Raw genomic sequence first — 24,497 nt, forward strand, 5'->3', positions numbered from 1 at the left:
TGTAGTATATGTGTAGTATAGGTGTAGTATACTCTATGTGCAGTATATGTGTAGTGTTGGTGTAGTGTAGGTATAGTATCGGTGTAGTATATATAGTAAACTCACAGGTAGTCCAGATGAGCCTTGAGGACCAGGAAAACCAGGAGGACCCTGTAGAGGAGAAACAGGCAATGAGATGGGCATCTAAAACAATGGCTCTGAGTTCTGATATGTTAATAACCATTAGGGTTGTAGACACTGGATTACTCCTCCAATCTAAAAGGGATACTATTGCTAAAGGGATCAAAGCTGGGACCGAGAGACTGAAAAACAGTTTCTATCTCAAGACCATCAGACTGTTAAATAGCCATCACTAGCCGGCCTCCACCCAGTACCCTGCCCTGAACTTAGTCACTGTCACTAGCCGGGTACTAACCGGTTACTCAACCTTGCACCTTAGAGGCTGATGCCCTATGTACATCGACATGGAATCACTGGTCACTTTACATAATTTTTACATACTGTTTTACTCATTTAACATGTATATACTGTATTCTACTGTATCCTACTGAATTCTAGTCAATGCAACTCCGACATTGCTCATTCTAATATTTATATATTTCTTAATTCCATTCTTTTACTTTGTGATTTGTGTGTATTGTTGTGAATTGTTAGATACTACTGCACTGTTGGAGCTAGGAACACAAGTATTTTGCTACACCCGCAATAACATCTGGTAAATATGTGTACTATATCTAAAGGGATACTATTGCTAAAGGGATACTATATCTAAAGGGATACTATAGCTAAAGGGATACTATATCTAAAGGGATACTATATCTAAAGGGATACTATATCTAAAGGGATACTATTGCTAAAGGGATACTATATCTAAAGGGATACTATAGCTAAAGGGATACTATATCTAAAGGGATACTATAGCTAAAGGGATACTATATCCAAAGGGATACTATATCTAAAGGGATAATATATCTAAAGGGATACTATTGCTAAAGGGATACTATATCTAAAGGGATACTATAGCTAAAGGGATACTATATCTAAAGGGATACTATATCTAAAGGGATACTATATCTAAAGGGATACTATAGCTAAAGGGATACTATATCTAAAGGGATACTATATCTAAAGGGATACTATATCTAAAGGGATACTATATCTAAAGGGATACTATAGCTAAAGGGATACTATATCTAAAGGGATACTATATCTAAAGGGATACTATAGCTAAAGGGATACTATAGCTAAAGGGATACTATAGCTAAAGGGATACTATATCTAAAGGGATACTATATCTAAAGGGATACTATAGCTAAAGGGATACTATAGCTAAAAGGATACTTATGGAAATAGTTAATGATTGCCTAATGACATCAAGAACTATGTAGTTGTAGGACGCGCCACTAGAGGGCTGTATGACATTACGTGTATAGTATCAACATGAAGTTCCTTCGTTCTGCTTGATCCCTCAATGATGAAGCTTTACAAGACACACAGGCCACATAAACACTGTGGACCTGGTCCAACACTGTGGAAATGCAGACATCCTACTTGAAAATGTGTCTCTGACCTCCCTTTGTTGGATGGAATCACTGTTCTGAACATGACTGGATTGGTGAAAGCTATGTACATGATGCCTTGCTTTCACCTATCCCATTGTGTTTGATACTTCCTGGATAGCTGCATCAGTGCCATTTTCTTTCTCTTTTTGGGGTTTTTCATGTTGTACTGTGGATCAAAATACAGTTGTTCCAGGTGTCACTAATATCTTGGCTACTTGGGCGGCAGGTAGCCTAGCAGTTAGAGAGCTGGGCCAGTAGCCAAAAGGTCGCTGGTTTGAATAGCTGAGCCAACAGGGTGAAAACTCTATCGATGTGCCCTTGAGCAAGGCACTTAACCCTAATTTGCTCCAGGGGTGCTGTACTACTACGACTTACCCTGTAAAACAACACATTTTACTGCACCTACTGTATATGACAATAAACTATTATTTTATATGGTAAGCTGATAGACACCTAGTTCTTCTTACAGACACCATGCTTTGACTCTGTTGTGCTGGCTTATAATGTCTCTACTAAACCCCTATGACGTGTTATAATGCCCTACAATCTCTCGTGTAGAACTCACCATATTCCCTGGTACACCAGCTTGTCCCCTTTGCCCCTGAGGACCCTGGGAAATGTAGGCAGAAAGGTACTTTGTGTTAGAGATTCAACACACCAAAACAACGCAACTCGCTATATTTCACCACTTATCACACACACACACACACACACACACACACACACACACACACACACACACACACACACACACACACACACACACACACACACACACACACACACACACACACACTTACCATCTCCCCCCTTATTCCAGGTAATCCTGGTGTTCCTGGGTGGCCTGGTGTTCCTGGTCCAGAGCAGCCTCCATTAGCTCCATTGGTGATAGAGGTGGTCTACATAGACAAGAGGATAAATCAATTATTCAGTGTGTGTGTGCATGAGTTGCGTGTGTTGTGGGTGTGTGTGTGTGTGAATGTAAGAGTTAGAGACAGTGTGGACGTACAGGTGCCTGTGCAGCCTCCTCGCTCTGCAGTCTTTGGTTTCTGAAACACTGCAACACACATAGAGAAATTCCATTAGTACAATGGATTGGAATTTCATTCTACTTCCTGAATTAACTGGAATTGACAGCAGGTAAGAATAATCATGTTCAATTTCCAGGACTCTATAGTCTTAAGGCAAAAGTGTATACACCCTTACCCACCTCACCCGTGTCCCCCTTCCCCCCATCCCCATGCTCCACCCCCCCTGCTTCTCACCCTCTCACAGCCGTCAGGGGCGTGGCCTATGGCAGGCTTGCCCTCGTCTCCTTTCTCTCCCTTGGTGCCCACCATGCCTGGTACCCCTGGCAAGCCCTTGGAACAGTCCTCACACACTTCCTGCAGCAGAGGACACACACACACACACACACACATATACACATACACACACATACACACACACACACACACATACACACACACAACCACACACACACAACCACACACAATTTATAACATGACGTGTGTGCTGAATGTACACAGCATGGACACAGTTCATAGACATTTGTGTTATTTTTCATCACATTAGTACAGCTCATGCATATCAATCCAAGAGCAATACTATAAAAGTCTAACTTCCAGAGTGCACCTCCCTACCTCCTGTCTTACCTCTCCTCGACTGGAGTCCTGGTCCTGAGGCAGCCTCAGATGCTGAGGGAGGGTAAGGGGAGGGGGCTATGAAAGGGGGGGAGTCAGTGAGAGAGGGGGAGAGGAGAGTCAATGAGAGAGAGGGGGATCAGATGGGGAGAGGAGAGTCAGTGAGAGGGGGGATCAGAGGGGGAGAGGAGAGTCAGTGAGAGGGGGGTGATCAGAGGGGGAGAGGAGAGTCAGTGAGAGGGGGAATCAGAGGGGTAAAGGAGAGTCAGTGAGAGGGGGTGATCAGAGGGGGAGAGGAGAGTCAGTGAGAGGGGGGTGATCAGAGGGGGAGAGGAGAGTCAGTGAGAGGGGGGGATCAGAGGGGGAGAGGAGAGTCAGTGAGAGGGGGGATCAGAGGGGTAGAGGAGAGTCAGTGAGAGGGGGAATCAGAGGGGTAAAGGAGAGTCAGTGAGAGGGGGGATCAGAGGGGGAGAGGAGAGTCAGTGAGAGGGGGGGGTCAGAGGGGGAGAGGAGAGTCAGTGAGAGGGGGATTCAGAGGGGTAAAGGAGAGTCAGTGAGAGGGGGGATCAGAGGGGTAAAGGAGAGTCAGTGAGAGGGGGGGTCAGAGGGGGAGAGGAGAGTCAGTGAGAGGGGGGGGTCAGAGGGGGAGAGGAGAGTCAGTGAGAGGGGGGATCAGAGGGGTAAAGGAGAGTCAGTGAGAGGGGGGATCAGAGGGGGAGAGGAGAGTCAGTGAGAGGGGGGGTCAGAGGGGGAGAGGAGAGTCAGTGAGAGAGGGGAGGATCAGAGGGGGAGAGGAGAGTCAGTGAGAGGGGGGGTCAGAGGGGGAGAGGAGAGTCAGTGAGAGAGGGGAGGATCAGAGGGGGAGAGGAGAGTCAGTGAGAGGGGGGATCAGAGGGGGAGAGGAGAGTCAGTGAGAGGGGGGGGTCAGAGGGGGAGAGGAGAGTCAGTGAGAGAGGGGAGGATCAGAGGGGAGAGGAGAGTCAGTGAGAGGGGGATCAGAGGGGGAGAGGAGAGTCAGTGAGAGGGGGGGATCAGAGGGGGAGAGGAGAGTCAGTGAGAGGGGATGATCAGAGGGGTAGAGGAGAGTCAGTGAGAGGGGGGGATCAGAGGGGGAGAGGAGAGTCAGTGAGAGGGGGGGTCAGAGGGGGAGAGGAGAGTCAGTGAGAGGGGGGGGTCAGAGGGGGAGAGGAGAGTCAGTGAGAGGGGGGGTCAGAGGGGTAGAGGAGAGTCAGTGAGAGGGGGGGATCAGAGGGGTAAAGGAGAGTCAGTGAGAGGGGTGATCAGAGGGGTAAAGGAGAGTCAGTGAGAGGGGGGATCAGAGGGGGAGAGGAGAGTCAGTGAGAGGGGGGGGTCAGAGGGGGAGAGGAGAGTCAGTGAGAGGGGGGGGGTCAGAGGGGTAAAGGAGAGTCAGTGAGAGGGGGGATCAGAGGGGTAAAGGAGAGTCAGTGAGAGGGGGGGATCAGAGGGGGAGAGGAGAGTCAGTGAGAGGGGGGGTCAGAGGGGGAGAGGAGAGTCAGTGAGAGAGGGGAGGATCAGAGGGGGAGAGGAGAGTCAGTGAGAGAGGGGAGGATCAGAGGGGGAGAGGAGAGTCAGTGAGGGAGGGGGTAAAAGGATGCAAGCAGAAGTTGCCATTAGGCACCGATCTAGGATCAGTTTATCCTCCTCTGATCCTAACCTTAATCACTAAGGAGGGGCCAATGCAAAACAGATCTTAGATCAGCGTCTAGGGGTACTTCATCCTTCTACAGTAAAAATGTTGGGGTGGTATACAACTAATGTATACGTACGATTGATTTCTGCAACACAGTGCAACGTGATGAACTGCATTACAGTGCAAAGTGTTGAACTGCAACACAGTGCAAACGGTGTTGAACTGCAGTATAGTGTTGAACTGCAGTACAGTGCAAAGTGTTGAACTGCAGTACAGTCCAAAGTGTTGAACTGCAGTACAGTGTTGAACTGCAGAACAGTGCAAAGTGTTGAACTGCAGTACAGTGCAAAGGGTTGAACTGCAGTACAGTGCAAAGTGTTGAACTGCAGAACAGTGTTGAACTGCAGTACAGTGCAAAGTGTTGAACCGCAGTACAGTGTTGAACTGCAGTACAGTGCAAAGTGTTGAACTGCAGAACAGTGTTGAACTGCAGTACAGTGTTGAACTGCAGTACAGTGCAAAGTGTTGAACTGCAGTACAGTGCAAAGTGTTGAACTGCAGAACAGTGTTGAACTGCAGTACAGTGCAAAGTGTTGAACTGCAGTACAGTGTTGAACTGCAGCACAGTGCAAAGTGTTGAACTGCAGAACAGTGTTGAACTGCAGTACAGTACAGTGTTGAACTGCAGTACAGTGCAAAGTGTTGAACTGCAGAACAGTGTTGAACTGCAGAACAGTGCAAAGTGTTGAACTGCAGTACAGTGTTGAACTGCAGAACAGTGTTGAACTGCAGTACAGTGTTGAACTGCAGTACAGTACAGTGTTGAACTGTAGTACAGTGCAAAGTGTTGAACTGCAGTACAGTACAGTGTTGAACTGTAGTACAGTGCAAAGTGTTGAACTGCAGAACAGTGTTGAACTGCAGTACAGTGTTGAACTGCAGTACAGTCCAAAGTGTTGAACTGCAGAACAGTGTTGAACTGCAGTACAGTACAGTGTTGAACTGCAGTACAGTGCAAAGTGTTGAACTGCAGAACAGTGTTGAACTGCAGAACAGTGCAAAGTGTTGAACTGCAGTACAGTGTTGAACTGCAGAACAGTGTTGAACTGCAGTACAGTGTTGAACTGCAGTACAGTACAGTGTTGAACTGTAGTACAGTGCAAAGTGTTGAACTGCAGAACAGTGTTCAACTGCAGAACAGTGCAAAGTGTTGAACTGCAGTACAGTGCAAAGTGTTGAACTGTAGTACAGTGTTGAACTGCAGTACAGTGTTGAACTGCAGTACAGTGCAAAGTGTTGAACTGTAGTACAGTGTTGAACTGCAGTACAGTGTTGAACTGCAGTACAGTGCAAAGTGTTGAACTGCAGTACAGTCCAAAGTGTTGAACTGCAGTACAGTGTTGAACTGCAGTACAGTCCAAAGTGTTGAACTGCAGTACAGTGTTGAACTGCAGAACAGTCCAAAGTGTTGAACTGCAGTACAGTGTTGAACTGCAGTACAGTGTTGAACTGCAGTACAGTACAGTGTTGAACTGTAGTACAGTGCAAAGTGTTGAACTGTAGTACAGTGTTGAACTGCAGTACAGTGTTGAACTGCAGTACAGTGCAAAGTGTTGAACTGCAGAACAGTGCAAAGTGTTGAACTGCAGTATAGTGTTGAACTGCAGTACAGTGTTGAACTGCAGTACAGTCCAAAGTGTTGAACTGCAGTACAGTGTTGAACTGCAGAACAGTCCAAAGTGTTGAACTGCAGTACAGTCCAAAGTGTTGAACTGCAGTATAGTGTTGAACTGCAGTACAGTGTTGAACTGCAGAACAGTGCAAAGTGTTGAACTGCAGTACAGTGCAAAGGGTTGAACTGCAGTACAGTGCAAAGTGTTGAACTGCAGAACAGTGTTGAACTGCAGTACAGTGCAAAGTGTTGAACTGCAGTACAGTGTTGAACTGCAGTACAGTGCAAAGTGTTGAACTGCAGTACAGTGCAAAGTGTTGAACTGCAGAACAGTGTTGAACTGCAGTACAGTGCAAAGTGTTGAACTGCAGTACAGTGTTGAACTGCAGCACAGTGCAAAGTGTTGAACTGCAGTACAGTGCAAAGTGTTGAACTGCAGAACAGTGTTGAACTGCAGTACAGTGCAAAGTGTTGAACTGCAGAACAGTGTTGAACTGCAGTACAGTGCAAAGTGTTGAACCGCAGTACAGTGTTGAACTGCAGTACAGTGCAAAGTGTTGAACTGCAGAACAGTGTTGAACTGCAGTACAGTGCAAAGTGTTGAACTGCAGTACAGTACAGTGTTGAACTGTAGTACAGTGCAAAGTGTTGAACTGCAGAACAGTGTTGAACTGCAGTACAGTGTTGAACTGCAGTACAGTCCAAAGTGTTGAACTGCAGAACAGTGTTGAACTGCAGTACAGTACAGTGTTGAACTGCAGTACAGTGCAAAGTGTTGAACTGCAGAACAGTGTTGAACTGCAGAACAGTGCAAAGTGTTGAACTGCAGTACAGTGTTGAACTGCAGAACAGTGTTGAACTGCAGTACAGTGTTGAACTGCAGTACAGTACAGTGTTGAACTGTAGTACAGTGCAAAGTGTTGAACTGCAGAACAGTGTTTAACTGCAGAACAGTGCAAAGTGTTGAACTGCAGTACAGTGCAACGTGTTGAACTGTAGTACAGTGTTGAACTGCAGTACAGTGTTGAACTGCAGTACAGTGCAAAGTGTTGAACTGCAGAACAGTGTTGAACTGCAGTACAGTGCAAAGTGTTGAACTGCAGTACAGTGCAAAGTGTTGAACTGCAGTACAGCCCAAAGTGTTGAACTGCAGTACAGTGTTGAACTGCAGTACAGTCAAAGTGTTGAACTGCAGTACAGTGTTGAACTGCAGTACAGTGCAAAGTGTTGAACTGCAGTACAGTGCAAAGTGTTGAACTGCAGTACAGTGTTGAACTGCAGAACATGCAAGTGTTGAACTGCAGTACGGAAGTGTTGAACTGTAGTACAGTGTGAATCAGTACAGTGTTGAACTGCAGTACAGTGCAAAGTGTTGAACTGTAGTACAGTGTTGAACTGCAGTACAGTGTTGAACTGCAGTACAGTGCAAAGTGTTGAACTGCAGTACAGTGCAAAGTGTTGAACTGCAGTATAGTGTTGAACTGCAGTACAGTGTTGAACTGCAGTACAGTCCAAAGTGTTGAACTGCAGTACAGTGTTGAACTGCAGTACAGTACAGTGTTGAACTATAGTACAGTGCAAAGTGTTGAACTGTAGTACAGTGTTGAACTGCAGTACAGTGTTGAACTGCAGTACAGTGCAAAGTGTTGAACTGCAGAACAGTGCAAAGTGTTGAACTGCAGTATAGTGTTGAACTGCAGTACAGTGTTGAACTGCAGTACAGTCCAAAGTGTTGAACTGCAGTACAGTGTTGAACTGCAGAACAGTCCAAAGTGTTGAACTGCAGTACAGTCCAAAGTGTTGAACTGCAGTATAGTGTTGAACTGCAGTACAGTGTTGAACTGCAGAACAGTGCAAAGTGTTGAACTGCAGTACAGTGCAAAGGGTTGAACTGCAGTACAGTGCAAAGTGTTGAACTGCAGAACAGTGTTGAACTGCAGTACAGTGCAAAGTGTTGAACTGCAGTACAGTGTTGAACTGCAGTACAGTGCAAAGTGTTGAACTGCAGTACAGTGCAAAGTGTTGAACTGCAGAACAGTGTTGAACTGCAGTACAGTGCAAAGTGTTGAACTGCAGTACAGTGTTGAACTGCAGCACAGTGCAAAGTGTTGAACTGCAGTAGAGTGCAAAGTGTTGAACTGCAGAACAGTGTTGAACTGCAGTACAGTGCAAAGTGTTGAACTGCAGAACAGTGTTGAACTGCAGTACAGTGCAAAGTGTTGAACCGCAGTACAGTGTTGAACTGCAGTACAGTGCAAAGTGTTGAACTGCAGAACAGTGTTGAACTGCAGTACAGTGCAAAGTGTTGAACTGCAGAACAGTGTTGAACTGCAGTACAGTACAGTGTTGAACTGCAGTACAGTGCAAAGTGTTGAACTGCAGAACAGTGTTGAACTGCAGAACAGTGCAAAGTGTTGAACTGCAGTACAGTGTTGAACTGCAGAACAGTGTTGAACTGCAGTAGCAAAGTGTTGAACTGCAGTAAGTACAGTGTTGAACTGTAGTACAGTGCAAAGTGTTGAACCGAGCAGTACAGTGTTGAACTGCAGTACAGTGCAAAGTGTTGAACTGCAGAACAGTGTTGAACTGCAGTACAGTGCAAAGTGTTGAACTGCAGAACAGTGTTGAACTGCAGTACAGTACAGTGTTGAACTGCAGTACAGTGCAAAGTGTTGAACTGCAGAACAGTGTTGAACTGCAGAACAGTGCAAAGTGTTGAACTGCAGTACAGTGTTGAACTGCAGAACAGTGTTGAACTGCAGTACAGTGTTGAACTGCAGTACAGTACAGTGTTGAACTGTAGTACAGTGCAAAGTGTTGAACTGCAGAACAGTGTTTAACTGCAGAACAGTGCAAAGTGTTGAACTGCAGTACAGTGCAACGTGTTGAACTGTAGTACAGTGTTGAACTGCAGTACAGTGTTGAACTGCAGTACAGTGCAAAGTGTTGAACTGTAGTACAGTGTTGAACTGCAGTACAGTGTTGAACTGCAGTACAGTGCAAAGTGTTGAACTGCAGTACAGCCCAAAGTGTTGAACTGCAGTACAGTGTTGAACTGCAGTACAGTCCAAAGTGTTGAACTGCAGTACAGTGTTGAACTGCAGAACAGTCCAAAGTGTTGAACTGCAGTACAGTCCAAAGTGTTGAACTGCAGTACAGTGTTGAACTGCAGAACAGTGTTGAACTGCAGTACAGTGTTGAACTGCAGTACAGTACAGTGTTGAACTGTAGTACAGTGCAAAGTGTTGAACTGCAGTACAGTGTTGAACTGCAGTACAGTGTTGAACTGCAGTACAGTGTTGAACTGCAGTACAGTGCAAAGTGTTGAACTGCAGAACAGTGCAAAGTGTTGAACTGCAGTATAGTGTTGAACTGCAGTACAGTCCAAAGTGTTGAACTGCAGTACAGTGTTGAACTGCAGTACAGTCCAAAGTGTTGAACTGCAGTACAGTGTTGAACTGCAGAACAGTCCAAAGTGTTGAACTGCAGTACAGTCCAAAGTGTTGAACTGCAGTATAGTGCTGAACTGCAGTACAGTGTTGAACTGCAGTACAACCCATAGTGTTGAACTGCAGTACAGTCCAAAGTGTTGAACTGCAGTACAGTCCAAAGTGTTGAACTGCAGTACAGTGAAAATTTGATGAACGATCCATTCAGGAGTCCCAAATGGCACTAAATTCCCCAGGTAGTGTACTGCTTTTGGCCAGAGTCACATAGGACACTAGAGCGAATAGGATACCATTTAAGATTTTCCCAAGGAGACACAAAACATTAAAAATCACAAGGTTTTGCAAGTCTTTCAAAGCAGGTTGGTATTAAATTCCAGGTATTCATTGGGATTATTGTTAAGAGTTTTAAAGTTAATTGATTTACAACATGGTTGGCTTGAAACATTTGCACCACTTCAATCACACCAGGAAACCCACTTACAGTACAATACTTCCACTTTTTAGCAGTGGGGCCCTTCACACAGCGAGATAACCTCTAAATTGCAGTTAGCCTGGTTTGAAACACATTTAAAACCAATTGTCTTTGTTCAAATGGTTGTTATTATAGCCAGAAGGGCTAATTTGATCTAGCATGGTGCAGCCCATTAGATTTGTTAGATTAAGGTTGTATGCATTAAACAGGAGAGCAGTCAGACATTTACTTTCAATATCCTCCTATTTAAATATCCTACACTTGGATAGTTTGAATTCATTTGCATTCAAATAACTTGCCTGTTAAATTGTGTTTCTGACAAAGTTATTCGTTTTTAAGGATACATTTATACTTAGCTAAGATTAAGCTAAGCGTGCTTTAAGAATTAAGCTAAGAGTGGATAGTTTGAATAGTCTGTTTAAGATGTTTAAATCCATTGAAACTCAACATGCAGGCAGGGCCATGGAGCTAGAGAGCAGCTGGTCTGTCTGTCTGTCTACTGACGTTAGGACTGGAGCACTTCTGGAGTGTGTATAATGTGTGTGTGTGTGTGTGTGTATGTGGATTTGTGTGTGTGCGTGGAAGTGTGTGTGTGAAGCCAAGTTTCCACTGTGTGTAGATTGATTATTCTGGTGAGAGTGTGTGTGTGTGTGTGTGTGTGTGTGTGTGTGTGTGTGTGTGTGTGTGTGTGTGTGTGTGTGTGTGTGTGTGTGTGTGTGTGTGTGTGTGTGTGGCAGGGAGATGAGATGAAATGGATGGCAGTGATATGAAACTAGAGCTCATAGTGCAGTCCTTCAACAGCAGATCTACAGGCTCTTACTGTACTCAGCATAACAAGGCTGAACAGCAAAGTACAGCAAAGCTCTTTGAATCAAACTAATGGCTGCACACACACACACACACACACACACACACACACACACACACACACACACTCACTGCCTTTATGACACTACATTAACAATGTGTGTGTGTGTGTGTGTGTGTGTGTGTGTGTGTGTGTGTGTGTGTGTGTGTGTGTGTGTGTGTGTGTGTGTGTGTGTGTGTGTGTGCATGCTTTTTGGGTACAAATCAATGGTTAAAGTCTTTTGTGTATGTCGTGTGTGTGTGTGTGTGTGTGTGTGTGTGTGTGTGTGTGTGTGTGTGTGTGTGTGTGTGTGTGTGTGTGTGCATGCTTTTGGGGTACAAATCAATGGTTAAAGTCTCTCCAAAAGGCAAAAAGTGCAAGGCCATGCATTCCTCTATATCATAAAGACACACTGTATACTTTGTCACTATGCACTGCCACTCAGTCGTAGCGTGCCTACTGTATAGTTTTGTGATGAAATTGTAGAGATTGTCAATGATCTTCTGCCAGAGTGCTCCAGTCACAACAGACCTACCCCCCCCCATCATCCAAATCACAAAGCTGCAGCACTCTCCTCCAGCTCCACCTCCTAATGTATGGGTTGGGGTCAAATCCATTTCAATTTAGACAATTCAGCTAATGAATTCTAGAATCAGAAAGTGTCATTGATATTCATTGACAATGAGCATAATTTTTTCCCACTTTCTGAAGTGTCTGAATTTAAATGGAAGTGACTCCCCATTACTGTCTGTTTACTTACAGTTTTCCCAGGCAGACCCGGCTGCCCTGTTACCCCATCGTTGCCAGGGATACCCTGAAAGAAGGAACTGAGGTTCAACTGGTTCTAGCCAATCACAGGCTTGCCACATCCCTCTCCACCAATAGTCAGAGGGGTCACAGGTTCAAGGTTGAAGGAACAACCAATCACCTGTGTTCTCCCTCTCCTGGTTTGTGTTCAGACTCTTCTGGTTTGGTTGTCTAGTTTTTAAAAGCGATTTAAATTCATTTAAATAGTTTTATTATAGTTTGGTGTAAATAATTAGATTGTTTTGTCTAATTTTGAGAGATAAACACAATACCAGATTAAAGACCATGCAGGGATCTCTGTGCAAGAGGTGAAAATATATATTTTAAAGTGGTTTGATTTCAACAGGATATTTATGTGCAAATTTGATTTATTCACACAACATTATGGTTGGGTGCTTGATGAATACATGAACATCATATTCAGACGAATCAATCAATTGTCTTACACAGTGAACTGAGCCTGGTCTTTAACAACCAATATTACATCTTTGTTTCCAATGGCAATAAGTTATGTACACTCCTCTCAGCATTCCCATTCATCTGATTTACCTTTGTACACTGTTGAGAATGAATTAAGATTTAAGATTTCCCCTACAATCAGAGGAAATATTCTCCTAACAGTTTATTTGAAGATCTTCTAATTTACAATACGTTTACTCAATGGTTAAATAACTATTTAATTATGACTTTAAGCAGTTCATAACCATCAATATTCTCAACAATATTCCTGAAGTATCATACTTTGATAGTAATATTTAACAGTCCCAAAGCTTCCCACAAGAGTTCGTGAATGTTTAAAGCCGTGCTACGATTTAACAAAGACTCCCATTATACATTTACAGCCCAAAGGGTTAACAATTAGCATAGTTTCATTACATGAATATGATTTAAGCTATTGTATTGACGCAATAGTTATTTATGTACTTGCATATTTGCTTTTACTATTGTGTAACATGTTTAAATTATGAAATGTAAGATTAATTTAAAATCATTTGCAATTTTAATGTGGTCTTAATTTGCATTTAGAGTTGTGTCAAGCTGCCCAAGCCAGAACCCAATATGGAAGCCAAACCTGAAGAGGAAATAAGGGACCTGGAAGGAGGAATGTGGGAGGAGAAAGGACGAAGGTGGAAGAAGGAGAGGAGAAACACAGTGTGGAGAAAAATAAGGAATAAGAGTGAGAAGAGAAGAAAAAGAGAAAGAGAGAACGAGAGAGAGAGAGAGAAAAAGAGAGAACGAGAGAGAGAGAAAAGTGACAGAGGGAGAGAGAGAAATAGAGAGAGTGAGAAAGAAAGGGCCAAGGTATATTCATTTTGATGAATGACAGAGCGATAAAGGTGAATAGAGAGGAAAAGGGAGTGAAAAGAAGGAGGTTTGCTGCTGTGTCTACCCTGTGTGTAGTAAAGGGTTAATTTAAATTATATTCAATACAATTCAATAGGACGTGATCCCACCACCCTGCTCCCCCTTTCTCCTACCTGGGGTCCTGGGATGCCGACGAAGCCCTGTGGCCCAGGAGGGCCAGGAGGACCTGGTGGTCCCGGAGGCCCCTGGAACACACACACACACACACACACACACACACACACACACACAATCCAGTGAGACTGTGCGAACCACACAACATAGGCAGGCATCATTTGTAGCCTAATTATTCCAACAACAAAAACAAATTCAATTGATATTCAGCCAATAGACACTAGTGAACTGAAGCCAAGAGGCAGACATGGCTAATAGATGATAGAGAGACCAGACCTGCCACATGTTTCCTCCCAGTGTTCCTGGGGCTCCCTGCAAGGCAGGAGTAGTCAAATTCAGGGCACATCATCAGCAGATCATAAATATGCATGAACAAACACTGGCACCCTAGAGTGAAAAAATAATCCTGTAGAAGAACTCAAAACTAATTAAAAGACAGCTGTGTGTGTGTGTATGTGTATGCATGTCTGTGTGCGCCTGCGCACAACCTAGCCATACTCACCGGTCCTCCTGTTCCTCCTGTTCCTGCATGTGGAGGGCTGATACAGTTACACTCTCCAGGTTCACCCTGAAAAACACCCAGAAAACCATTACACACCTCTCATAGATCGCACAGACAAGTTGTGAAAGAAATTAGATCGTTGACACAGAATCCAAACTTGAGATCTGTGTTGCTTAAAAATGAGTGGGAGATTTGCACTAAAGCCAAACTCAACATAGAATGTGATCTGCATAATGACTCAGAAAGAAACAGCATGCAGCGAAAGATACACAACTCTACACAAGTCGTCACTGATTCATAACTACTGTAATTTCAGCTTGAATCATCCCAGGCCTTTGCTACAGCAGGTTTAGTTTAATGAGAGAGTGAGTGAGAGGAGCTGAGGATATTACAATACATTTCAGCTGCTGGACTGCCTCCTCTATGGCTGCGTTTACACATTCTGATCTTTTTCCACAAACTGGTATTTTGTCCAATCAGATCAGCTCTTTTGCAAAACAATTACCGTAATTTCCGGACTATTAAGCGCACCTGAATATAAGCCACACCCACTGAATTAAAAAATATATATATTATTTTGAACATAAATAAGCCGCACATGTCTATAAGCCGCAGGTGCCTACCGGTACATTGAAACAAATGAACTTTACACAGGCTTTAACGAAACACGGCTTGTAACAAAAATAAATAGGCTTTAACAAAACACGGCTTGTAACAAAAATAAATAGGCTTTAACGAAACACGGCTTGTAACAAAAATAAATAGGCTTTAACGAAACACGGCTTGTAACAAAAAATAAAAAAATTGTTGTAAGCTTTAGTTGTCTTTTTGCACTGAGTCAATTCCTCACGCTGCTGTTTCCAACGTCTTATCATCGACTCATTAAGACCAAGCTCCCGTGCAGCAGCTCTATTTCCTTTTCCAACAGCCAGATCAATCGCCTTCAACTTGAAAGCTGCATCATATGCATTTCTCAGTGTCTTTGCCATGATGAGGGTGAGAAAATGACTACCGTAATCAGAATGATGGGAAGTTTGAGAACGCTCGATTTAATCTAAACAGTAAACAAAAAGTTGTTTGACCTTAACCTGTTCGGCAATTTCATTGGTCTAATGAAAGCTTCATGCCGCCAAAAAACTGAGCACGTCACAGAATGTGTTTTTTTGTAGAAAAAAAAATTGAAAGCGGGAAAAATCCATATATTAGCAGCGTCATTGTTTAAGCCGCGAGGTTCAAAGCCTGGGAAAAAAGTTGCGGCTTATAGTCCGGAATTTACAGTAGGCAAAATATCAGAATTGGGCTGCCTGTGTAAACACAGCCTATGTGTGTTTGTCTTTCAGATTCAGATTCAGAAACAATTCAGGCAATTCATTTAGCAGCAAACAATATACAGTACCAGTCAAAAGTATGGACACAAAACAAATCAAATTGTATTTGTCACATGTGCCGAAAACAACAGGTGTAGACCTTACAGTGAAATGCTTACTTACAACCCTTAACCAACAATGCAGTTTTAAGAAAAATAAGTCTTAAGTAAAAAATATATCAGTAAAAAAATTTAAACTAACATGTAATTAAAGAGCAGCAGGAAAATAACAATAACGAGGCTATATGCAGGGGGTGCCGGTACAGAGTCAATGTGTGGGGGCACCGGTTAGTTGAGGTAATTGAGCTAATATGTACATGAAGGTAGAGTTAAAGTGACTCTGCATAGATAATAAACAGAGAGGAGAAGCAGCATAAAAGAAGGGGGAAATGCAAATGGTCTGGGTAGCCATTTGATTAGCTATTCAAGAGTCTTATGGATTGGGGGTAGAAGCTGTTAAGAAGCCATTTGGACCTAGATTTGGTGCTCCGGTAATGCTTGCCGTGCTTTGGCACAAAGAACAGTCTATGACTAGGCTGGCTGGAGTCTTTGACAATTTATAGGGCCTTTCACTGACACCGCCTGGTATAGAGGTCCTGGATGGCAAGAAGTTTGGCCACATTGATGTACTGGACCGTACGCACTACTCTCTGTAGGGCCTTGCGGTCGGAGGCCGAGCAGTTGCCATACCAGGCAGTGATGCAACCAGTCAGGATACTCTCGATGGTGCAGCTGTAGAACTTTTTCAGGATCTGAGTACCCATGCCAAATCTTTTCAGTCCCCTGAGGGGGAATAGGTTTTGTCGTGCCCTCTTCATGACTGTCTTGGTGTGCTTGGACCATGATAGTTTGTTTGTGATGTGGACACCAAGGGGGACAACCGTGTTAAGGATCTGGTGGTGGATGTGCTGTTACCTACCCTTACCACCTGGGTGCGGCCCGTCAGGAAGTCCAGGATCCAGTTGCAGAGGGAGTTGTTTAGTTCCAGAGTCCTTAGCTTAGTGATGAGCTTTGAGGGCACTATGGTGTTGAACGCTGAGTATAGTCAATGAATAGCATTCTCACGTATGTGTTATTTTTGTCCAGGTGGGAAGGGGCAGTGTGGAGTGCAATAGAAATTGCATCACCTGTGGATCTGTTGGGCGGTATGCAAATTGGAGTGGGTCTAGGGTTTCTGAGATGATGATGCTGTTGTGAGAAATTACCAGCCTTTCAAAGCACTTCATGGCGACAGACGTGAGTGCCACGGGGCGGTAATCATTTAGGCAGGTTACCTTAGTGTTCTTGGGCACAGGGACTATGGTGGTCTGTTTGAAACATGTTGGTATTACCGACTCCATCAGGGACTGGTTGAAAATGTCAGTGAAGACACTTGCCAGTTGGTCAGCGCATGCTCGGAGTACACATCCTGGTAATCCGTCTGGCCCTGCAGCCTTGTGAATGTTGACCTGTTTAAAGGTCTTACTCACATCGGCTACGGAGAACGTGATCACACAGTCATCTGGAACAGCTGATGCTCTCATGCATGTTTCAGTAGTACTTGCATTGAAGCGAGGATAGAAGTAATTTAGCTCATCCGGTAGGCTCGTGTAACTGGGCTGCTCGCGGCTGAGCTTCCCTTTGTAGTCTGTTTGCAAGCCCTGCCACATACGATGAGTGTGGAAGCCGGTGTAGTACGATTTAATCTTAGTCATGTATTGACGCTTTGCCTGTTTGATGGTTTCTTATAAGCTTCCGGGTTAGAGTCACGCTTCTTGACAGTGGCAGCTCTACCCTTTAGCTCATTGCGAATGTTGCTTGTAATCCATGGCTTCTGGTTGGGGTATGTACGTACAGTCACTGTGGGAACGACGTCATCAATGCACTTATTGATGAAGCCAGTGACTGATGTGGTGTACTCCTCAATGCCATCAGAAGAATACCGGAACATATTCCAGTCTGTGTTAGCAAAACAGTCCTGCAGCTCAGCATCTGCTTCATCTGACCACTTTTTTATTGACTGAGTCACTGGTGCTTCCTGTTTTAGTGTTTGCTTGTAAACAGGAATTAGGAGGACAGAATAATGGTCAGATTTGCCAAATGGAGGGCGTCTTTGTGCTTTGTACGCGTCTTTGTGTCTAGAGTAAAGGAGGTCTAGAGTTTTTTCCCTCTGGTTGCACATTTAACATGCTAGTAGAAATGAGGAAAAATGTATTTAAGTCTCCCTGCATTAAAGTCCCCGGGCACTAGGAGCGCCACCTCTGGATGAGTGTTTTCCTGTTTGCTTATGGCCGTATACAGCTCATTCAGTGCGGTCTTACTGCCAGCATCATTTTGTGGTGGTAAATAGACAGTTACGAAGAATATAGATGAAAACTCTCTTGGTAAACAGTGTGGTCCACAGCTTATCATGAGATACTGTACCTCAGGCGAGCAAAACCTTGAGGCTTACTTAAATTTCGTGCTCCAGCTGTTGTTTACAAATGTATATAGGCTGCCACACCTACTCATTCAAGGGTCTTTCTTAATTTTGTATATTTTCTACATTGTAAAATAATAGTGAAGACATCAAAACTGTGAAATAACTCATATAGAATCATGTAGTAACCAAAAAACGAATTAAATGTTAAACGAATTAAAATGTATTTTATATTTTCGATTCTTCAAAGTAGCCACCCTTTGCCTTGATGACAGCTTTGCACACTCCTGGCAACTGGTATGGCAACTGCTTGGCATCCGACTGCAAGGCGCTACAGAGGGTAGTGCGGGTGTGTGTGTATGACCCAGTACATTTCTGGGGACGAGCTCCCTGTCATCCAGGACCTCTATACCAGGCAGTGTTAAAGGTTGGCCAACGTTTTTTTCCAAAGACTCCAGCCACCCAAGCCACATACTATTCTCTCTGCTACCGCGTGGCAAGCGGTACCTATGCACCAAGTCTGGAACCAACAGGACCCTGAACAGCTTCTACCCCATAAGACTTCTAAACAAGACTACATGTACATTCACATGCTGTACAAACAATAGTACGCAAGTATAAACATCATGGGACCACACAGCCGTCATACCGCTCAGGAAGGAAATTGCGTTCTGTCTCCTAGAGATGAACGTACTTTGGTGCGAAAAGTGCAAATCAATCCCAGAACAACAGCAAAGGACCTTGTGAAGATGCTGGAGGAATCAGGTACAAAAGTATCTATATCCACAGTGAAACGAGTCCTATATCGACATAACCTGAAAGGCCGCTCAGCAAGGAAGAAGCCACTGCTCCAAAACCGCCATAGAAAAGTAGGACTATGGTTTGCAACTGCACATGGGGACAAAGTTCGTACTTTTTGGAGAAATGTCCTCTGGTCTGATGAAACAAAAATAGAACTGTTTGGCCATAATGACCATTGTTATGTTTGGAGGAAAAAGGAGGATGCTTGCAAGCCGAAGAACACAATTAGTCCAACATGTTATTTAGGTTCAGTAGGCCTATTTCAGTAGCAGTGGTTTGGTTGTCTTGCACTTTCCTTTTCTCTCTCTCTTTCTTCCTCCCATGGCTTCCTTTTCCCTTCTCTTCCACTGTCTAGCTTATTTCCTGATATCCTCTCTCTGGTTGGTTCTCTCTCTGCATCTTTTTTTCTCCCTCTTTCCATGTCATTCTTTCACTTCAAATCTGCAATCCACTTCCTCCCCCACCCCTCCCACTTTCTCTTTCCTCTCTCTTTCTCTTCCCTCTCACCTCTCTCTCTCTCTCTGACATTCTAGTGCAGTGGGTCTGATGGTAGCTCTAATTAATAGCCCTAGTCCTGTTCAGTGGGTTTGATGGTAGCACTAACTAATATGCCTAGTCCTGTTCTGAAGGCTCCTTTACTTACCGTGTCTATTTGGATCCCAGACACATGTCACCTCCTATGCTACTCTGCCTGTGCCCCGAGTGTGTGTGTGTGTGTGGGTGTCTGTGTAAGTGTGAGTGTGTGTGTGTTTCCCCCTGTCTCTAAACCCATTAACACCTCATATGTTCCCCCGTCTATAAACCCATTAACACATCTTTATCCGTTCCCCTCTGCCTCTAAACCCATTAACACCTCATATGTTCCCCCCTTGCCTCTAAACCCATTAACACCTCATATGTTCCCCCCCTCTGCCTCTAAATCCATAAACATCTCATATGTTCCCCCCCTTGCCTCTAAACCCATGAACACCTCTTCATCCGTTCCCCCTGTCTCTAAACCCCTTAACTTCTTCGGGCTAGGGGGCAGTATTCGGAAGTTTGGATGAATGAGGTGCCCAAAGTAAACTGCCCGTTACTCAGGCCCAGAATATGCATATAATTGGTTGTATTGGATAGAAAACACTCTAAAGTTTCCAAAACTGTTAAAATCATGTCTGTGAGTATAACAGAACTGATATGGCAGGCAAAAACCCGAGGACAGTCCATCCAGAAAAAGAATTCAGCTCACCCTTGATTACTATGGCTGTCAATGGGAATATAAAAGGAAGACCTCCCAGATTGCAGTTCCTAGGGCTTTCACTAGATGTCAATAGTCTTTAGAAAGAGTTTCAGGCTTGTTTTTTGAAAAATGAGCTAGAATTTGTAGTTTTAGTAAGTGGCTCCCATTTTGGCAGTATGTTTGTTGCACGTTCCGGTGAGTGTGCGTACTTCGTTATTTATCTCCGGTAATGGTCTCCGGTATTCTCCATCTTAACCTGTTGGGTCTAGGGGGCAGCATTTGCACGTCTGGATAAAAAAAATGTACCCGATTTAATCTGGTTACTAATCCTACCCAGTAACTAGAATATGCATATACTTATTATATATGGATAGAAAACACTCTAAAGTTTCCAAAACTGTTTGAATGGTGTCTGTGAGTATAACAGAACTCATTTGGCAGGCAAAACCCTGAGACATTTTCTGACAGGAAGTGGATACCTGATGTGTTGTATTGACTTTAAACCTATCCCATTGAAAAACACAGGGGTTTAGGAATATTTTGGCACTTCCTATTGCTTCCACTAGATGTCACCAGCCTTTACAAAGTGTTTTGAGTCTTCTGGAGGGAGATCTGACCGAACAAGAGCCATGGAACGGTGATGTCCCATTAGACACCTGGCGCGCTACTTCATGTTGGGTACCCTCGTTCCAATACGTTATAAAAGGCTATGCATTCGTCCACCTTGAATATTATTCATGTTCTGGTTAAAAAGGCCCTAATGATTTATGCTATACAACGTTTGACATGTTTGAACGAACGGAAATATATTTTTTCCCCTCGTTCATGACGAGAAGTCCGGCTGGCTTACATCATGTGCTAACGAGACGGAGATTTTTGGACATAAATGATGAGCTTTTTTGAACAAAACTACATTCGTTATGGACCTGTGATACCTGGAAGTGACATCTGATGAAGAGAATCAAAGGTAATGGATTATTTACATAGTATTTTCGATTTTAGATCTCCCCAACATGACGTCTAGTCTGTATCGCAACGCGTATTTTTCTGGGCACAGTGCTCAGATTATTGCAAAGTGTGATTTCCCAGTAAGGTTATTTTTAAATCTGGCAAGTTGATTGCGTTCAAAAGATGTAAATCTATAATTCTTTAAATGACAATATAATATTTTACCAATGTTTTCTAATTTTAATTATTTAATTTGTGACGCTGACTTGACTGCCGGTTATTGGAGGGAAACGATTTCCTCAACATCAATGCCATAGTAAAACGCTGTTTTTGTATATAAATATGAACTTGATAGAACTAAAAATGCATGCATTGTCTAACATAATGTCCTAGGAGTGTCATCTGATGGAGATTGTAAAAGGTTAGTGTATCATTTTAGCTGGTTTTATGGTTTTGGTGACCCTGTCTTTGACTTGACAAAACATTACACACAACTCTTGTAAATGTACTGTCCTAACATACTCTAAATTTATGCTTTCGCCGTAAAACCTTTTTGAAATCGTAAAACGTGGTTAGATTAAGGAGATGTTTATCTTTCAAATGGTGTAACATAGTTGTATTTTTGAAAAATTTGAATTTTGACATTTATTTGGATTCAAATTTGCCGCTCTTGAAATGCACCTGCTGTTGATGGAGTGCACCACAGGTGGCACGCTAGCGTCCCACCTAGCCCCAAGAGGTTAACCTGTTAGGGCTAGGGGGCAGTATTGACACGGCCGGATAAAAAAACGTAACCGATTTAATCTGGTTACTACTCCTGCCCAGTAACTAGAATATGCATATAATTATTGGCTTTGGATAGAAAACACCCTAAAGTTTCTAAAACTGTTTGAATGGTGTCTGTGAGTATAACAGAACTCAAATGGCAGGCCAAAACCTGAGAAGATTCCATGCAGGAAGTGGCCTGTCTGACAAGTAGTGTTTCATCTTGGCTCTTTTTATTGAAGACTGAGGATCTTTGCTCTAACGTGACACTTCCTACGGCTCCCATAGGCTCTCAGAGCCCAGGAAAAAGCTGAACGATATCGAGGCAGCCTCTGGCTGAAACACATTATCGCTTTTGGCAAGTGGCCGATCAGAGTACTATGGGCTTAGGCGCGTGCCCGAGTCGACCGAATGCTTTATTTTCTTTCGTCTGTTTACCTAAACGCAGATTCCCGGTCGGAATATTATCGCTTTTTTATGAGAAAAATGGCATAAATATTGATTTTAAACAGCGGTTGACATGCTTCGAAGTACGGTAATGGAATATTTAGACATTTTTTGTCACGAATTGCGCCATGCTCGTCACCCTTATTTACCCTTTCGGATAGTGTCTTGAACGCACGAACAAAACGCCGCTATTTGGATATAACAATGGATTATTTTGAACCAAACCAACATTTGTTATTAAAGTAGAAGTCCTGAGAGTGCATTCTGACGAAGACAGCAAAGGTAATAACATTTTTCTTATAGTAAATCTGACTTTGGTGAGTGCTAAACTTGCTGGGTGTCTAAATAGCTAGCCCTGTGATGCCGGGCTATCTACTGAGAATATTGCAAAATGTGCTTTCACCGAAAAGCTATTTTAAAATCGGAAATATCGAGTGCATAGAGGAGTTCTGTATCTATAATTCTTAAAATAATTGTTATGCTTTTTGTGAACGTTTATCGTGAGTAATTTAGTAAATTCCCCGGCAGTGTTCGGTGGGAATGCTAGTCACATGCTAGGCACATGCTAATGTAAAAAGCTGGTTTTTGATATAAATATGAACTTGATTGAACAAAACATGCATGTATTGTATAACATAATGTCCTAGGGTTGTCATCTGATGAAGATCATCAAAGGTTAGTGCTGCATTTAGCTGTGGTTTGGGTTTATGTGACATTATATACTAGCTTGAAAAATGGGTGTCTGATTATTTCTGGCTGGGTACTCTGCTGACATAATCTAATGTTTTGCTTTCGTTGTAAAGCCTTTTTGAAATCGGACAGTGTGGTTAGATTAACGAGTCTTGTCTTTATAATGGTGTAAAATAGTCATATGTTTGAAAAATTGAAGTTTTTGCATTTTTAAGGTTTTTGAATAACGCGCCACGGGATTACACTGGCTGTTACGTAGCTGGGACGATTTGGTGCCACCTACCCTAGAGAGGTTAAATTTGATCGTTTATTTACATATTAGGGTACCTGAGGATTGATTAGGAACCTTGTTTGATATGTTTGGAAGACATTTATTGGTAACTTACGGGATTCATTTGTATGCATTTTGAAACCAGTGGATTACTGAGTCTAGCGCGCCAATGAAACTGACTTTTTGCGATATTAAGAAGGACTTTATCAAACAAAAGGACCATTTGTTATGTAGCTGGTACCCTTGTGATTGCAACCAGATGAAGATCTTCAAAGGTAAGTGATTTATTTTATCGCTATTTCTGACTTTCGTGACGCCTCTGTTTGGTTGGAAAATGTATGTAAGGCTTTTGTGTGCGGGGCGCTGTCCTCAGATAATCGTATGGTGTGCTTTCACCATAAAGCCTTTTTGAAATCTGACAACGCGGCTGGATTAACAAGAGGTTAAGCTTTTAAATGATGTATGACACTTGTATTTTCATGAATGTTTAATATTACGATTTCTGTCATTTGAATTTCGCGCTCTGCAATTTCACTGGATGTTGTCAAGGTGAGACGCTAGTGTCCCAATGATCTGTAAGAGGTTACCACCTCATATGTTCCCCCGTCTCTAAACCCATTAACACCTCTTTATCCGTTCCCCCTGTCTCTAAACCCCTTAACACCTCATATGTTCCCCCTGTCTCTAAACCCATGAACACATCTTCATACGTTCCCCTCTGCCTCTAAACCCCTTAAAACCTCATATGTTCCCCCCTTGTCTCTAAACCCATGAACACATCTTTATCCGTTCCCCTGACTCTAAACCAATTAACACCTCATATGTTCCCTCCTGTCTCTAAACCCATGAACACCTCATATGTTCCCCCTGTCTCTAAACCCATTAACACCTCATATGTTCCCCCCTGTCTCTAAACCCATTAATACCTCTTCATCCGTCCCACCGCCTCTAAACCCCTTAACACCACTTCAACCGATCCCCCCTGCCTCTAGACCCCTTAACACCTCTTCATCTGTTCCCCCTGGCTCTAAACCCCTTAGCACCTCTTCATCCATTCCCCCTGCCTCTAGACCCCTTAACACCTCTTCATCCATTCCCCCCTGCCTCTAGACCCCTTAACACCTCTTCATCTGTTTCCCCTGCCTCTAGACCCCTTAACACCTCTTCATCTGTTCCCCCCTGCCTCTAGACCCCTTAACCTGTTAGGGCTAGGGGGCAGCATTTGCACGTCTGGATAAAAAAATGTACCCGATTTAATCTGGTTACTAATCCTACCCAGTAACTAGAATATGCATATACTTATTATATATGGATAGAAAACACTCTAAAGTTTCTAAAACTGTTTGAATGGTGTCTGTGAGTATAACAGAACTCATTTGGCAGGCAAAACCCTGAGACATTTTCTGACAGGAAGTGGATACCTGATGTGTTGTATTACCTTTAAACCTATCCCATTGAAAAACACAGGGGCTGAGGAATATTTTGGCACTTCCTATTGCTTCCACTAG

The 24,497-nt window shown here is 43.4% G+C and overlaps 1 protein-coding gene across 5 annotated transcripts in view; it reads right to left on the reverse strand.

Annotated features, from left to right (window-relative positions):
* Positions 1-24,497, reverse strand: part of LOC106570545 (collagen alpha-1(XVI) chain) — a 167,111-nt gene that overhangs the window by 55,006 nt on the left and 87,608 nt on the right. For 2 of the 5 annotated variants that reach the window (XM_045694919.1, XM_045694917.1), the window contains 10 exons: positions 14,085-14,150; positions 13,859-13,894; positions 13,582-13,653; positions 12,057-12,110; positions 3,206-3,283; positions 2,828-2,947; positions 2,572-2,619; positions 2,363-2,461; positions 2,128-2,172; positions 106-150 (listed from right to left, as the gene is read on the reverse strand). In XM_045694919.1, coding sequence (XP_045550875.1) covers positions 106-150; positions 2,128-2,172; positions 2,363-2,461; positions 2,572-2,619; positions 2,828-2,947; positions 3,206-3,283; positions 12,057-12,110; positions 13,582-13,653; positions 13,859-13,894; positions 14,085-14,150 — 663 coding nt within the window. The remainder of the gene's footprint in view (positions 1-105; positions 151-2,127; positions 2,173-2,362; positions 2,462-2,571; positions 2,620-2,827; positions 2,948-3,205; positions 3,284-12,056; positions 12,111-13,581; positions 13,654-13,858; positions 13,895-14,084; positions 14,151-24,497) is intronic. The other 3 variants (XM_045694918.1, XM_045694921.1, XM_045694920.1) reach the window with 3 other exon arrangements.

This window comes from Salmo salar, chromosome ssa14 (assembly GCF_905237065.1).
Source record: "Salmo salar chromosome ssa14, Ssal_v3.1, whole genome shotgun sequence".
Lineage (NCBI taxonomy): Eukaryota > Metazoa > Chordata > Actinopteri > Salmoniformes > Salmonidae > Salmo > Salmo salar.